At 31.2% G+C, this 18,222-nt stretch overlaps 1 protein-coding gene across 1 annotated transcript; it reads left to right on the top strand.

Moving 5' to 3' along the window:
- The first annotated feature begins 433 nt into the window (after positions 1–433).
- On the top strand, positions 434–17,960 carry LOC129949383 (glycogen phosphorylase). Its single transcript, XM_056060812.1, has 4 exons — positions 434–896; positions 15,444–15,972; positions 16,036–17,642; positions 17,704–17,960. The coding sequence occupies exons 1-4, from the start codon at positions 654–656 to the stop codon at positions 17,854–17,856; spliced, it is 2,532 nt and encodes an 843-aa protein (XP_055916787.1). The 5' UTR covers positions 434–653; the 3' UTR covers positions 17,857–17,960.
- Positions 17,961–18,222: the final 262 nt, after the last annotated feature.

Raw genomic sequence — 18,222 nt, 5'->3', positions numbered from 1 at the left:
ACACACATTTTGAAAAAACTTCAATTGGCCGGTGTTTATCGTAATCAAGATCTTCAGACATTAAAACGTTGCCATTCCAAGTGGCATCAACTTTTCTTCGTAATTGAATAAAACAAAACACAAATAAGAAATAAAATCATTTTAAATTAATTCAAATTAATTCAATCAACCATTCAAGTTCCATGTGATTATAAAAATAAGTATAGAAAAAAATACCTACTCAAAAATAAATAAAAACAAAACTCTCTTAACCTTTAAATCTCTACGCTCCACACTTCAAATAAAAATCTTCAATAAATTCCTCTCTTAATAAAAGAACAAAAGTGCTCTTTTTAACTTTATAGGTATTAAAAAATAGAAATAAAATTGTTAATAACATCTCTCAGTTCTCACATATGAAGCAACGTTACTCGCGATTTTAGCTGAGAAGTGCTCCAGAGTTCGAGAAGACAGCACCACCAGCAACGTCCGCCAGTCAGTACTATCGCAGTACTGTCCAGGAAAGTTTATTAGAATTTCGGTTCCTCCCACGCATTTTGTGTGTGGCATTACGCAAATTATAAAAAAAGGTCAACTTATCGTGTCCTTTTTTTAAAAAAGTGAATTAAAAAACTTATAACATCCTTGTGAAAAAAAATTAAAAAAAAATAAAAATGTCGAAACCCCAAACCGATGCCGATCGTCGGAAACAGATCAGTGTCCGCGGTATCGTCGAAGTTGGCAATGTGACCGAAGTTAAGAAGAGCTTCAACCGTCATTTGCATTACACTTTAGTTAAGGATCGTAATGTCGCCACATCGAGGGATTATTACTTCGCATTGGCAAACACCGTCAAGGATAACATGGTCTCGAGATGGATTCGGACACAACAGCATTACTATGAGAAGGATCCCAAGGTGAGTTGAAGTGCAAAGCTATATAGCATAAAGCATTTATAATGAATGATACGTCACAAGAATAAGACTTTAATATAGTGTCTTGAGAAAGTATTCTTGGGAGAAGGGCAAAATGGGGAGACAAAATATTTGAAAAAGTAAAAGAAAGAAAATTTTCAATGTCACACAGCAGCGGGTGTGGTAGAGGGAGTGTGATTATGTAGGAACAACGGCGACGACGACGACTACGACGGGGTGTGTCTGTTTCTGTTTATTCCTTAAAAATATAATTAGGATTTACATTGAGGATAAAACAGATTATCTGATTTAACGTGGAAACGATTTTAGGCTCTTAAATGTTTACAAGTTAAAAGTATTTCTTTTTTTAAAAGAGAATAGAGTCAGCGTGATAAAATAAAATTAATAAAGATTTAGGGAAGGATAAATAGTTTTTTTTTTAATGGAAGGAGTAAAATATAATAATAATAAAGTTCCATAAATATATTAGATATTTTAAATAAATTATTATTACTTCTTTTATTACAAACTTTTTCCTGTAGTGTCAATTAATTGATTATTTAAAAATAACGCATTTATTTCAATGTCAAAAATGAAGATGACACTTCGGATTGCGCATTTATATCCAAATACAAATTTGACAACATAACAACCAACAAATTTTGACACTCTTGGCGCATATTTAAATTTAAGTCGATAAGAGTGATTGCGAAGAATTTGGTTGTCAAAATCACAAAATAGATACTTTATTCTGGTTTGTAACTTACTTGTATCATATGACGCTTCAGTTACGGCTTCGTCTGCGTCACGGTGGGAATGCTTCGAGGTTGCTTTGAGAGACATTTCTATTATTTCATCCCTCCAAAGAGCAAATATTTTGTTTGTTGATATTTTTTTTACAGCTGTTGAGCTGTCAAACAAAGCAAATGTTCACATAATTGAACTAGAGCTTCCGTTCGGTGCCACATTACGTTCTTTTCCTTACGATTGTCAAACGAAAGGTGAGGTCGAAAATCCATTGCGATAGCATGTATGGAATTTCTATGGCTAAACTCGTAAACGTCAGGTGAAGCCGAAGCTGAAGCGTGTTTGCGATTCAGCCATAAATGTCAGAAAAGGCTCGTTTATAACTGTTTTGGAAATGTTCAGTGGAAAAAAAGGAATCTTTATTTTTAAGTTTAGATGAGAACTGTCAAACAAAAAATGTTATTTCTTTTTTAACTCTGTTTGTTTCTTTTTTCGTTCTAAATTTGTTCTAAGTTTGTCCAAAGCATGCACTATGAGCTCTGAATAAAATAACTGAGCAGACCGTGTTTAATGCTGATCACAAGAGTCTGAATCTCTATCCTCAATTTCTTAATAAAATACATTTTTTACCGTAATAATTTTTTTCTATTTTAGTTTGAGTTTCTAATATTTTCTTTTTTCTGTAGAAGAAAATAAATTGACAAATGTCAAAAAAAGACAACTTTGTGTTCAATTGTGTATAAAAAATCTCAGAAATCTTTGCTGAGCTTAAAAATAAAAAACGCATTAAATGGCCCAAAATTTAAGACGATTTATTTAAATTTTAAAGCTATTCAAGTAACTAACTTTTCTAAAAGTAAAAATTGCTTAAATTAAAAGATTTTTTTTAACATTTTACTAAAGTTAAAGCCACAAAATGTTTACTTCGGAAAATCCAATTAAATTTGACATTTCAAATTAATAGATCCTTTCCCTAAATTTGTGTTTGTGTATTCAAGCAGTTTCGAAATCGGGAAACTAGAACTATACTCGTACTATTTAAAAAAACATTCACATTTTGGAAAAGCTAGTAAATTGCTAAATATTTAGAAAATTCAAAAAAAAGCATTTAATAATTTATATCATTTAATTCTTATGTCAAATGGCGCAAAATGTCAAACTATGGTTTTAAATTAGGTTATGTTTATGGACTGGTGAATGATTCATACTATAGCTAAAACAACGAGTCGGTTTAAAAACACTTTACCAAAATCACCTAAGTTTTCTTTTTTTTGTCTTGAAGCTAAACAATTTTCAAAAGAAGTCGGAATTGAACTAAAACTGTTATTAAACTAGCATTTTATAGCACCATAACAGCTTTTAAGTCTTTAAATGTCAGAAATGTTCTACGTATGTAGGTACATATGAGAAAATAACTGCACAAATTGTCTTGAGCAAATAACAAAATTTGGTTTACGTTTATGTCATAAAAGGAATTTTCTAGAAAAACTTCAACAGAAAGCCCTTAATACAATTCAAAAATGAGGCTAAATATTTGCATTTGACTTTTATAAATGTCAGAAATGTCTTGGGCGCGTTCATTTGATGATTTGTTTTTATATTTCTTAAATAAAAACTGTCTCATTACCTTGTTGACAGTTTACATTTATATCATACAATGATTTTCATTATTTCCGTTAATGAAATTTTATGGCAAATAACAAATAAATGCAAAATTGTTGAGGTAGTTGCCAACTGACAATAAGTCAAATGGTCAGTTTAATCAATCATTGATGATACCGTTTACAAAAATAAACAACCAACAAAGAATTAATCTTATTCTAATTCATTATTTGCAAATATTGAGTGCTTATTAATAATGAGCAATTATTGATACAAGAAAGTGCTACCAGAAAGATCACAACAATTATATTCAAAGTAATGCTCTTTATTTTAGATCATTGTTTAAAAATTTGCAAATTAAAAATCATTTCATAGAAACTGCACAAAATTATATTAATTTCTGATTTTATTTACAAAAGGAACAAAAAAAAGAAGAAAGGACCTAACATTTTCAATTGTTATAAATATAAAAGTCAAACTATGGCAGGTTAAAAATCTGACATTTTGTTCTCTTAAGAAATAAGGTGAAAAAAGCTTAAGCACGAAATAAATGATTGAAATATGAAAGAACGTAAATCTTAAGCTCAGTTCACATCGATGCGAGAATTCGTTGATTCTGTAGTCCAAACTATCAATTAACTAGAGATTGTGTTTAAATTTAAAAAAAAACCTTTTCAGTTTTATAATTTTGTTTACCCAGAAACATTGCACACATATATGTATGTAGTTTTCCAATGGGAAGATTTATTTTGAATAGCCCGTTATTTGAGCAGCTGTGATTTTTGAATCCGTCACCTTTTGACAATTGACAAGTAAAAGCTATGCCATTGCTCGTTTTTAATGAAAAATAAAAATGAAATATCTAAACAAAAGACATCACTTTCTATAACAGAAGTAATGCAAATATAGGCATACATAAATCCATCAATTTAAAACTATAGCCTGCCCCCATTAGTACCCAATGTCCAAGTCAAAAGAAATTTAGCACTCTGCCTTATGCCTAATTGAATTTATTAGAATTTCACAAAATAAATTTGTCCTTCTCCAATGTCAACAATAAAATTTAAGGCACCATAACACAGTTCTATTTCTTCTCCACCACTATCATCATAAACGTTTATAAGAAATACATATTTTTATTTTCCTTCAAATCATTCTCATGGATATTTGAAAAAAAAAGAAAGCTCTGTTTACATGCACTAAACAAATATGTGTATTTTTAAATTTCTCTCTAAATTTTGGTAAATTTTTATTTTTTTCCACTGTCTCTAATAAATAAAATTGCTGTATATTCAATGCCTTTGGTTTTCTTCTTCAATTTTCTTCTTTCTATTAACTTACTTAATTTCAAGGTCACCAGAGGTCATTGAATTGTGGATCTCAAGCTGAGAGATAAGAAAGAGAGAGAGAGAGGGTAAGAGATTGTCAAAAGGAAAAAAGCTTTTTTCTTTTTGTAGGAGTAGCTTTTTATTTCTGTCACCCAAAAAGCTGCACAAGATAAGGGTGAAATTTTGAAAAATTAAATTGAAAGAAACACACAAAAATAAAAACAGCTCTAGATAGAAAGATACAAAGATTAGATGTTATCCACTTGTTGAAACTATCTAATTTAATAAACTTTTGAGAGTGACAGTGCAAAAATTTGCAGAAGACCACGAAATAGACAAAAAATAGAAAGAAATAAAATTGGCAAATGGAAATTTTTATTTTTCAGTCGGATTATTTGTGAAATTTATTATGAAGATTATTTGGCACATATTTTAAATTTAAAAAATATACCTATTTTCTGACAAAAATGTTTAAATTCTATAAATTCAAGACAATATTTATTTGAATTTAAAACCAAATAATTTACAGCCAAAGATTAATACATTTAATTGAAAGTAATTTATGTCATCTTTTTTATAAAATTTATTATAAAAAGACATCAATTAATATTTTTAAATTTTAATTTGAACCATGGTATAAATTTAGGATTTTGGAATGAGGGTTTTATAGTTGAATGAGTCTTTAACTGTAGTAAAACAAAATTTAAACCTTTCTGCTAATTTAAGTTCATATATGTAGCTGTCCATTAGATTCTTTTAACTTGCTTATACATATATTCAAATGTCAAATTTTCTCGAATTTGCAACTATATAAACTCTATATTTCTTTCCTAATGAAAGGAACAACTATATAGCATAAGCAATTACTTTTTCTTTATTGTTACATCTGTCAAATTCTATATCCCATGAAAGCAACACGACTCTTACAACAATTATTTATTATTATTAAAAACACTTTATAGTAATCCATTCAAGCTAAGAAAAATCTTTAAATTCAAATTTCAAAACTTCAAATTATGACAGCCCTTTGACATATGATCAGTGATGGGACTTGGAAAAATCAAAGTGGTAGTAAATAGCCCAAAAAAAAGTTGGTAGAAAGGTGGTGCCAAAAAACAAAACATAATCAGTCCATTCAAATTAATTTTATAATCACATATCTTGCTTACAACCTATAACATAATATTTTAAGATTGATATTTCGAAGCATATTTAAACAACACCTCTGAGGGATCAAAATGTTCCCGTTGACCAAAATTTCTCTTGCAGCTAAAATGTTAAGTACAGTTTTATGAAATTGTTCATTAAGTTCAACTTAAAAGATTTCATACTTTCGGCTAAGAGGTGGATTTGTGTTGTCTCACATTAAAATATTCTGTTCAAGTCGTTAATTATTTTTAAATAAAATAATTTGTTTGTATTTTCTAAAAAAAATTTTAATACTGGTAGCCTTAGGATTAGGCTCTTCAAATGAACTTAAAAAGAAAAAAATCAAATAAGGGATTCCACTGCTCTATATACCATTTCTAAAAAAAGCCACCGAGTTTGACAAACTTTTTAAATTTGATGTTCATCGACACCAAGTGCCTTCTGAAAGTTTATGAAATCTTTTTGATTTTTTTATCTATGACAGAAGTAAAAATATATGTCCCCAATACAATGATATTAAAGAAAATTATTTTTATAACAAGTGAATGGTAAAAGGTGGTAGATTTTGAGTTGTAGGTGGTAGAATTTCAGATACAAAAAAAAAGTGGTAGAAATACCACTTAAGTGGTAGAAGTCCCATCACTGCATATGACGCAAATCATAAAAAGTGTTCATAAATGCAGTGCGTAAAACAAGTGCGTGAATATTTGGTATGACATTAATATGATTGATTTATGAAAACCCTTTAACTTCTTCAGTTGCATTTTAATTAATTTGTGAGTGTGACAGACCTTTTATTGCGAAATATTTTTCATATGAATTCTTTTTAAACTTACTTAAAAAAATATTGTGAAAGCAACATTTCATAATTTATTTGTTTAAATAAAAGACATTGCGAAAAAAAATACGTGCTTTTTAAAGAATAAATTATATTGCTGATTTTATTGCAAGAAGGCATGCAATTTGATTCGTAAAGGTACATTCACATCATTAAACGTGATAAACAAGCCGTCTTTTCTTTCTAGTAATTGACATTTCTGCATTATAATAATTTATTTGAATTGAATAGGAACCATTTTTGGTGTCATTTTAGTTTTTGACTTTAGTTTATATCGTGGGCGTTGATTTCTTTCAACAAACCATAGAACAGAAATTTATTCCCTAAAATAGGTTCCTTACAATATTTTTTGTGATACAGATTTTTATAAAACAGAATTCTGTCTTTTTCAATCAGGTTTTTTTTTTAATTTGGAAAAGAAGAAAATATTTTACACCACATTGTCTCATTTTATATCATATAAGGGGTTTCATTGCATTTGCAACAGCTTTAGTTTGCCAATTTGGCTAATTACCAAAAGTCAGAATAATTAAACCCTAAGAAATTCTTTACAAAAGGTATACGATAAAGACAGAAATAATCACGTATTGTTTTATATGTATGTACAAAGTATTAAAATAGAAAATTTGTTTTCTAAAGATTATACAAAGAAATGGTGGTGATTTTGGTAATAGAATGTTGATTTTTTAGTCCAATATGAACTTAGTCTTAATTTTTATTTACCGACAATACCAAGAGCATAATTATTTTAAATTGTGGATGGTAATCCTAAATTATTGCAATTTGTTTATGCAAGGGAACCAAAATTTGTCTAATACTTGTCAAATGACTGCTTCAATAGTGACAGCTGCCAAAACAGAGGGCTATTAAAAATAAATATGTCATTCTATTCGTGAATTCATTGAAAGTGCAAAATATTAATTAAAAAACACTAAAAGTTTCCTTCTATTAATGTCAACTAACATTTATGACATTTTTTGACCCTTACTTATTCTTCTACAGCGGAAGATATTATGGTAAATTCGAAATAAATTGAACAATAATTTGAATATATTTCATAGACAAATTAAAAATGAAATACCAACAACATAAATTAAAATAAATTTAAGCGTAGTAGGTATATATTTTAGAACCACTCAAAGAAAAGATTTTAATGTCTTATTTAAGTTACATGTATTTCATATTTCGCCCCACTGTTAAGCTGTTACAAATGTTGCGCAATCTTTAAAATTGTGTTTGTTTGCAAACCCATAATGTTTTATTTTTGTTAAAACAAACAGTCCCAGCATCACCAGACAGTTTGACATTCCCTTCTGTCAACAACAAACAAAACTCAATCATTATCACGAGTGTTATGTGATATTTCCATCATCTGGACTATGAGCAATTAAAGAGCAATAACTTCCAAAATATGGCATTATTAATTGAAAGTCAAGGAATTTGATCATCTTCAATGGCCGGCAATAAAAACAAAACACTCCTCACAATCGTGATAGTGAAATGAAGCATCAAGCATCCCCACAAAAGGGCAGTTGGTTATCGATGATGATACTAATCATTCCTATGATATTGTTTATTTCATAAAAACAATAAATATGCCAAATGGGTTTTAAGTTTCAATAAATGTTATGCAAATATAAATAAATGTTTGTTTCTAACTGAAAGTTTATTTTTAAAATAACTTTATGCAATTTATTGCATCGATTATTTCATACTTATTAACAGTTGACCTGGTTTTTCAGCAGAGCAACAAGATTTATTTTGTAATCACTCTGTCGCCAAACTATTCTCGGATGAAATATTGTTTTTTTGTTTTTGTATAGTGTAATCATATTTATTGGAAGCTTATTATCGCTTGAGCTAATTATGGCTATATTGTTTTGAAAAATATTTTGAAGAAAATTTTCCAATACTGCGAAGAAGACCCTGAACTAAAATGATTGAAAATAAATTAAAGCTAAGTATAGACGATTGTCTGATTTTACAATATTGACAGATGTCAGCAGACAATAAGCGGTTTTCTTTGTAAGTTCAAAGCAGGGCACTGATCAAAGCCACACCACGTCGAGTACGGGCTGAATGGAGATTAAGCAAAGCTCTCCAATTTATTTAAGAAACACACTGCACAACTGAACTGTCAATAGTTTTAGAACTATTCATTTTTCTCTTTGACAGATGTAAAATACATTGACAGATGTTTTAGAATTTGACATTTTTCTCTTTCATACCAAACAAAACAAACGTGAAGTTAGTCACGCTCAGCTGTTTACCCCATTATGTCTGATTTTTTATTTAGAGCTAATAGAGAGCGCTTCGAGCTAGCTCTGATTGAAAAAAGAAACACAAACTGGGCGCTCTAAATGTCTGAGTTAAAAAAGAAAAAACAGATCTTTTTTGACACCTCAGTTTTCTGCTCTGAGTATAGAAAAAAAAAGTCTAATATTGTACCACAATAGCTGCGTTCAATCCCGTGTTAGATAGGTTAACTTGGATAGGTGAATTCTTAAAAACTTTGTTGAAGTAGTTGGATATATAAATTGAGATAGCAGGCCAAAAATAAAAACAACTTTCAGCTGTTCACAAAAGTTTACAAAATGGATAATTTTAATAATTTCCTGAATTTTTACCAAAAAGAACATGAACATTTAAAATAGGTTTTTAAGTTTTTTTTTCCAAATTAAACCAAATGTTGAATCAGCTGCTCAGTCAAATACCATATAACAGAAATTATTGGACAGCTTTGAATTTTGGATTTTTTTAATGAGCTATATTTTCACGTAAAACAATAATATAAAGGCATGCGGATACCTTTTCTGAGATTGAACACATCCAATATTGCGAGAAACGTCATTATCAGCAAGCATCATAGCCGTGACATTTTAAATTGTCAAATGTTGTTTAATAAGACAGCTAACATTGTAAAATCTGTCAGCAAATCGAGAAAACCAAAATAAATGCAAAAACCTTACCGAACAGAAATGTCAACACAGTTTGACCAAACGCAAAAACCATCGAAACACTCTTTTTGTTGTTAATTTTAACGGAATATGATATACAGCTATGAGTAATGACTCTCAACTGTCAAAAACAAACCATCTGTCAGATCACATATTAACTGACATAGTTAATAAAGCATTGCCAAACCGTTTGAAATAAATACTTCTAACTATAATATAACGATTTTTGTTCCTCAAATAATATTTATTAAATTCAGACCTATGAAGCCAGTAAAATATCTATCACAGATTGGTAGATAAAGTAAATAAAACATAAATTATAATCTTTAGTTACTTAATTAGAGCAAAATTTCACACCGAAATGATAAGAAATCCCGTCATTCATTACCAACGTGGTACCTAACCTATACCTATGTACATATATTGAAGAGATAACAAAAAACAAAATTTAGTCAAAATAAAAAATAAATAAATTGTTTAACAGAACTTATTAATACATATGTTAACTAGCAAATATTGGCAAAATCATGATTATTTTCACGTAAATAGCGTGATTTTTAATAGCTACCCATTCATCCATCGTTAAAAAAAGAAACGATTCAATGCCAAACAATATAACCTTTTCTATCATAAATTATTTGGACAAATTTTGTTTATTTATTTTCCTTTTGTAGTACATTATTATCTGACCTTTTGCAAATAATAATCTATGTTAATACTTCCACGATCGAAAAAAAAACTAGGTTATCAGGTGAAATTTTGATTATTCTTGGTTCCTTATTTTCTGTTCTCTTAAAAAGTGACTAATAAACATCGATTTGGAATAATTCTGGTTTGGTTATTTAAATACGATTTTGATAAACAAGTGGATTGATTAAAAAACATAATACAAATTTTTAAAAACAAACATAACCAGATATCTAATCTTCGATATTGAAAAAGCTTCGATTAGTGACCTGTCAAAATGACATTCACATGTGTTCCCATGTCAACACCTATATTTTCGTAATTCTTAAGGTTCAGGTCAGACATAACGTTTTGGAAGAAGAGTTAAATAATTTCCCCTCCCTACAAATTCTGGCTAAGAAGGTCAGGTGTCATATTGCTGTTCGTAAATTTAATGTTTTTTTAGTTAGTTTAAAAAGTTGGAAAGATTTTTTTCCAAGAAAACGTCTAATACATACTTCTTCGACAGTTTTCCTCTCTCTAATACAATTTCATGACCACTCTTAAAAATTTGACAGACCAATATTTTCTGCCCAAAAAATGTTAAAAAATGTTGGGAACAAATCTATTTATACCTATATTCAGCTGAAACAGTACTCGTAGACTTAAAAATGACAAAACAAATGTCAACTTGACAAGTACAACAAATCCTCTGAAGAATGTGGATCTGTTCGTTTGTAATTTTCAATGCTGCTATACTCTGCAACTTGTTCTGTATACTCGTATGACTGCAAGTTATATTATATGTTTATAAGTTTTGAAAGTATAAAAATTTGTTTTCGAAAACATTTTTAATTTTGTTTTCTTGTTATCGCCAAATTGTCTACGAGATGTTACATAAATTGTCTTCCTTTTCTCTACACTGACAAATAAGAAATTCTTAATCTAATTTTAAATCTCATGATCAAGTGAAGAGCAAAAAATAAAATATAATACAAATCTTGGCACCTTACTAATAAGACGCATTGCACTACACAGGCTTTATGTCATGGTCGAAAACAAAAACAATACCAAAAATTACTATCTAAGAAAAATATATCTATCTAGCTACAAAAATGTATCTAATCCAATCTAATTGTTTCAAATGAGTTATGAGAATACAACAAAAATAAAAAAGAAAGAAATTTGTAGCGGAGTGTTAAATAAACTGAACTAACAAACTGATAGTAAAAGTTGCTTGTTTAAATGTCAAAAGAAACATACATTGGATTTGAAATAGTCTGAAAGATAATGTTGTGATTTTATGATATTCTATGTAGATAGAATCACTTAATTTATTTAGGCTTACTTTTAATCTTAAACTTTAAAATCTGTCAGAATTGATTTTAAGATTATCGGAAGCAGTTATTTAAAAGTTTATTCGTCTAAAGATGGCATTATTTGATTTTTATAAACAATTTCTAAGATCATAACCAATTTACAAAAATAATTTTGATTTTTATGATAACTGGCTAAAATTTCATTTAAAACTCAACTGAAATTAAATCAAATATTAAACGTTCGTTAGTTTACACGCCTAAGCATTTCCTAAACACACCTTTTCTGGCATAACTACGCAATCAATTACTACCTATATTGTATGTTCCAATAAGAGGTTTTATATTGAATAGCATGCTATTTAGACAGCTGTCACTTTTAAAGCTGTCATCTGTTTACATTTGACAGTTAAAAGTACGGCATTGCTAAAAATGGAACCACACATTCTTCAGCAATGTATCGATACTTTCAAAACTCTCTACAAAAATGGTGAAGAGTTGATAACAATTCGCCACCCAGATCTTCCGATTTAACACTTTTAGATATTGGTTTCTATTGCTTACATATGTCATACCTTCCACTTTACGATTTTGTAGATTTTCATTTCTCTCTTAAAAAATACTCATTTTTCAATGTCAAAAGAAAACTTTTCATTAAAAAACCGTATTTAATATAGTTTAAGGTCTTAAAGTCTCTAGAATCTTCATACTTACATTTATATTTTTTAATTATAATTTTGTTTTAGTAGTAATTTTTTCGAAACATTGAAACAAGAAACTTAAAATACAACCCTACCTCCTTGTCTACTGAGACTTAGTCTCTTGTCTTGATAAGATTTAAAATTTAAGAGAATCAATTTAAATTTAAATTAAAAAGAGATTATAAAATCTCTCCACTCTCTTTCACATTTACACATGCAAATGCATTTTTGTTTTATTTGTAGAAATATTCTCAATTTTTGTCTTATTCCTTTTATTTTTTATTTTTTGAGGTTTTGTTGTTGACCTTATTCTAGATAGAATTATTTTACTTTCTTATACTTATTTTTGTTCTCAAAAATCTTGTTTTGAGATGCAGCTTTGTTTTCGTTTGGTAATGATCTTGATTACGATTAGGTACAAGTTGCATTGACAAGATCGAAATATATATTGTATGTCACTGCCAACGTCAAATTTTTGGATCTATTTTATGCGACAATGAAAGTAAATTCGATGTTTTAATTTTGTGTTGCACTGTCATGTTGGTATAGATCAAGGAAAATAAACAAAGAAAAATGAAATGATTTTTATTTTAAGAAAAAAAAAGTTACGTAAAATGTTGTTCTTTAGTAACTCTCGTTAGTTTTTGGAAGACATTTCTAATTTGCTAATAAATTTTATTATTAAGCACTCGCATTAACAGCATCTTAAACATTCTCATTCATATTTGCGTTGTTTGAAATAAATATTTGAACAGTATTTTAAACAGACATAATTTGCCAGTTTGGAATAAAATCTATAAAATTACAGCCTTTTTCTCAATGATATTCAACAACGCACCTGAAACAATTCTTAAACGCAACTTTTTTGACATAAGGGCCAAGTTTATATCGTTGTCATTTTGTGGAAAAAATGGTTATTGTGTTTGTTCATATCACTTTGCACTTTAAAAATTTGTAATTGATAGAAAAGATATGTTTAAGAAGTTGTTCACAAGTGCTCTGTTCATTTTTTAACCATGCTGCTACCCTGGATATGTTGATTTTTAAATACCTTATAAAAGAAGTTGGATAGCAAAATTGAGACTGTTGGACAACAACTATCAGCTGTGTACAAAATGTAGACAAACATTTAGATTTCGAGATCCTAATTTATTGAACAACTTAATTTTCAATTGATAATTTTAATAATAAAAATCACCGGATTTTTACCAAGAAACATGCAAATTTTAAATCAATTTTAACATCCCAGTTGCTTTGGATCAGATGTTCTTTTGTACGTCGAACACCAACAAAAAGGCAGTCGGATAATCTTTCTGTCTGAGATTGAACACAGCCATTGTGCAGGTTCAGACGACATTAAGGACTTGAAAGTTAGGCAAGTTTCAAGTATCTAATTGGCTAGCTGCCAAAAAATTACCTTCCAATTAAGGCAACTTTAATGGAAAGTCCACTGGAAAGCTCGTCAAGAAAAATCTCCCAAGTCCCCTATTACATGTTGACTCATGACTCACGACTCACTTTTGACTTTCCTTATAAATTTGTATTCGGTGAGGCAAGCGCTATTAGATACACGTTGACTCGTGCCCCATGCTTCAAATTTGACAATTATTGTTTGTTTTGTTTTGAGTGCTCCTTTTTGTTGGCTTTAATTTTTTGATAGTTTTTGATGTTGAGTACAATTTATAGAACAATATAAATAGGATTTTGGAAATGGATACCGAAAATTTACTAAAGCTGTTGAAGTTACGCACTTTTCTGGATTTCAAACAAATTCGGTGTTGTTTATCCCAGAAACAAGAAAATCGAATGAAAAAGAACAGCATAAAACGAATATGAGAAAAAAGAAACGTCAAAGTGAGTCTACTAAAAATTTGCCCGAGACTCACCAGACATTTTTTTTTGATCTCATTTTCTCACATCTTCTTTCTTTTTCGGACTCATGTGAGTCGTGAGGCATCGTGTAATAGCAGCCTAACTATTAATTCAAATGTACATACTTCTATCAAAATGGCTGTTGATCATGTTTTTTCATTCAACTTAAAGCTGAACTTTATTACTCTTTGATTATTTATTTTCTGCAAAAGGGTTCCTTGTCAATTTAGAAAAGAAATAACTAATATTTCTTAACAATACAAAATACAAATCTAAATGGACTTGTAGCTTGCCTGAGGAGTGTTTTGTAGACAATAATTTATTTGTTACTTTTTGTATTATGAACTTGAGATTTGCCAAGTAAAGTTCGGAATTTAAAATTCATGACGCTTGAAAAACTAACTAACCTTGGTCTAAATGTACGTTCAAAGAATGAAGTTGACTGCAAATGAAGTCCCCTATGTTTCCTGAACCTGCCCATTGTTACCTATGGTTGTTATGTCAAAAGAATTTGTTCAAGTGTTATTGTTACGAATTGTTGAAATTTGTTAGAATCATTTAGGAACGACAATTGTTAGAAATTGTTGATTGTCAATCTATCAATATGAAAAATGAAACAAATTATATATCCTGAAGAATAAATAACTGCACATTGAAAAATTAAAGCTGCTCTTAACTTGTTCAATAGTTTTAATAAAAAATAATGAGGAAAATAAAGAAACAAGTTGTATATATGAATATATGCGTTTCGCCCGCCCGAATGTAATGGTTGGGTTCATCAGAAGATGACCATTACACCTTGTCTTGACGCATATTTTCCCGAGAAAAAATTAAAGATTTTGAGAACCCTACCAATAATGGAAGTTTTCAATGACTTTGGCGCTATATTTGAACGGTGCCATAGATTATATTGTCTTTGATATGTCAATGGTTGACAAATGATAATTATTTGACACTCCAATTAGTCTAGGTTCGATTAAATCACGTCTTATTGTTACAAAGCATAACAAACTAACGCTTAGGAGAGAAAATAGTTTACGATTGTTAACAATAGTTAAAAACAGTAAAACTTGGAAATTCTGGAAGTAAAAGAGAATTTGACAATTCTTGTCATAAAGTCATTTCAAATTTACCGACGATGTATAATCTCACGTTGGGCGCCAACGCTGTGTAATATTAATATAAACAATACAAAAAATGGCAATCTTGAAAAAGCAAACACTTCGTTAAAATTTAATTTTGTCCATGGATATTAGTTGTTTCAAAGAAAAACTAGGTGCAAAGAACAATAATCTAAATTCACTCTTTAACAATTATAAAGCAATGCTTAATTCCCAAAACTTATTAAATTTGTATATTTATTTCTCTTTTTAGCGTGTCTACTATCTCTCTCTGGAGTACTACATGGGTCGTTCCTTACAGAACACCATGATTAATTTGGGAATTCAGAGTGAATGTGAGGAAGCCATGTACCAAATTGGTTTGGACATTGAAGCCCTCGAAGAAATGGAAGAAGATGCCGGTTTGGGTAATGGAGGATTGGGCCGTTTGGCTGCTTGTTTCCTTGATTCCATGGCAACTCTTGGTTTGGCTGCCTATGGTTATGGTATTCGTTATGAATACGGTATTTTCGCTCAAAAGATTCGCAATGGAGAACAAGTGGAAGAGCCCGATGATTGGTTACGTTATGGTAACCCATGGGAAAAGGCCCGTCCCGAATTCATGTTGCCAGTTAACTTCTATGGTCGTGTCATCGATGAAGCCGGTGGCAAGAAATGGGTTGACACTCAAGTTGTCTATGCCATGCCATACGATAATCCAATCCCTGGATATGGCAACAATGTTGTTAACACTCTCCGTTTGTGGTCGGCTAAGAGTCCAATTGACTTTAATTTGAAGTTCTGTAAGTAAATTTAAATTCTCGTTGCAAGGGTCCCTTGTCTGACTTTTTGATTTTCTTTTACAGTTAACGATGGTGATTATATCCAAGCTGTGCTGGACCGCAACTTGGCTGAGAACATCTCTCGTGTGCTCTATCCCAACGATAACTTCTTCGAAGGCAAGGAACTCCGTTTGAAGCAGGAATACTTCATGTGTGCTGCAACCCTTCAAGATATTATCCGTCGTTACAAATCATCCAAGTTCGGATCACGCGAAGCTGTTCGCAACAACTTCGATCACTTCCCAGACAAGGTTGCTATCCAATTGAACGACACACATCCTTCATTGGCCATCCCCGAATTGATGCGTATTCTCCTCGATGAAGAGAGGTTGCCATGGGACAAGGCATGGGAAATTACCACCAAGACATGTGCTTACACCAATCACACCGTCTTGCCAGAAGCCTTGGAACGCTGGCCCGTATCTTTGTTGGAGTCGATTTTACCACGTCACTTGCAAATCATCTACCACATCAACTTCTTGCACATGGAAGAGGTTAAGAAGCATTTCAATGGAGACATGGAGCGCATGCGTCGCATGTCCTGCGTTGAGGAAGATGGTGAGAAGCGTATCAACATGGCTCATTTGTCCATTGTTGGTTCCCACGCTGTCAACGGTGTGGCCGCCATCCATTCTCAGATCCTGAAGGATGCCCTTTTCCATGACTTCTATGAAATGACTCCCAAGAAGTTCCAGAACAAGACCAACGGTATTACCCCCCGTCGTTGGTTGTTGCTCTGCAACCCTGGCTTGTCCGATCTGATCTGCGAGAAGATTGGAGACGAATGGCCAGTTCATTTGGAACAGTTGGCTGCTTTGAAGAAGTGGGCCAAGGACCCCAACTTCCAGAGGAATGTTGCCCGCGTCAAGCAAGAAAACAAACTTCGTTTGGCTGAACACCTCGAGGCCGATTACAAAATCAAGGTCAACCCCGCTTCCATGTTTGACATCCAAGTCAAGCGTATCCATGAGTACAAACGTCAACTCTTGAACTGCTTGCACATCATTACCATGTACAACCGCATCAAGAAGGACCCCTCAGCCAAGTTCACCCCACGTACCGTGATGATCGGTGGCAAGGCCGCTCCAGGTTACTATGTAGCCAAGCAGATCATCAAGCTGATCTGTGCTGTAGGAAACGTCGTCAACAACGATCCAATTGTCGGAGACAAATTGAAGGTTATCTTCTTGGAGAACTACCGTGTCACCCTGGCTGAACGTATCATGCCTGCAGCTGATTTGTCTGAGCAAATTTCCACTGCTGGTACTGAAGCTTCGGGTACCGGAAACATGAAATTCATGTTGAACGGTGCTCTGACTGTCGGAACTCTTGATGGTGCTAACGTTGAGATGGCCGAGGAAATGGGCAATGAGAACATCTTCATCTTCGGTATGACTGTCGATGAAGTCGAAGCTCTTAAGAAGAAGGGATACAATGCCTACGATTACTACAACAGCAACCCAGAAATCAAACAGTGCGTTGACCAAATCCAGGGAGGTTTCTTCAGCCCAAGCAATCCCAATGAATTCAAGAACATCGCCGATATTCTTTTGAAATATGACAGCTATTACTTGTTGGCTGACTTTGCCGCTTACATCAAGGCACAAGACTTGGTCTCCAAGACCTATCAAGTAAGAAGAAAAAAGACTTAAACATTTTTGAATGAAACTTAATTTTCTGTTTTTTGTTTAGGATCAATCTAAATGGTTAGAGATGTCAATTAACAACATCGCATCCAGCGGTAAATTCTCATCAGATCGTACTATTGCTGAATATGCCCGCGAAATCTGGGGTGTTGAGCCCTCATGGGAGAAGCTGCCAGCTCCAACTGATGCAGCAAACTAAATTGTTATGTAATTTTTTATTTTAATTTATAGTAAAAGCCATATAATAAAACTCGAAAAACATAGAAGAACTGCCAAAAATTAAGCAGGTTTCGCAAAATAAAACAAACTAACGTCCAACTAAATACTAACTGTTTTAAAAATAATTTGAAAATAAATCAACTCGGTTAAGTTACTATTTTAAATAAAAAGTAATAATTTAAAAAAACGGTCGTTAAACGCAACACACCACCTCTCGAAACAAACATGACCTCAGGCAACCAATTAAAATATACCTATTTTTATAACATACAAAAAATTAATTAAAACAAAATATAATCGAAATTTTTAAAGAAAAAAGAAGAATTATATTTACTTTTTTAGGAAA

Source organism: Eupeodes corollae, chromosome 3 (assembly GCF_945859685.1).
Source record: "Eupeodes corollae chromosome 3, idEupCoro1.1, whole genome shotgun sequence".
In the NCBI taxonomy this organism is placed as follows: domain Eukaryota; kingdom Metazoa; phylum Arthropoda; class Insecta; order Diptera; family Syrphidae; genus Eupeodes; species Eupeodes corollae.
This window is presented reverse-complemented; position numbering and strand designations above follow the sequence as displayed.

What these genes read in the sequence shown, in the direction of transcription:
- LOC129949383 (XM_056060812.1), top strand. Translation starts at nt 654, where the DNA reads ATGTCGAAACCCCAAACCGATGCCGATCGTCGGAAACAGATCAGTGTC. An exon ending in ACTATGAGAAGGATCCCAAG is followed by an intron (nt 897 to 15,443) that starts GTGAGTTGAAGT and finishes TTCTCTTTTTAG; the next exon opens with CGTGTCTACTATCTCTCTCT. An exon ending in TGACTTTAATTTGAAGTTCT is followed by an intron (nt 15,973 to 16,035) that starts GTAAGTAAATTT and finishes TTTCTTTTACAG; the next exon opens with TTAACGATGGTGATTATATC.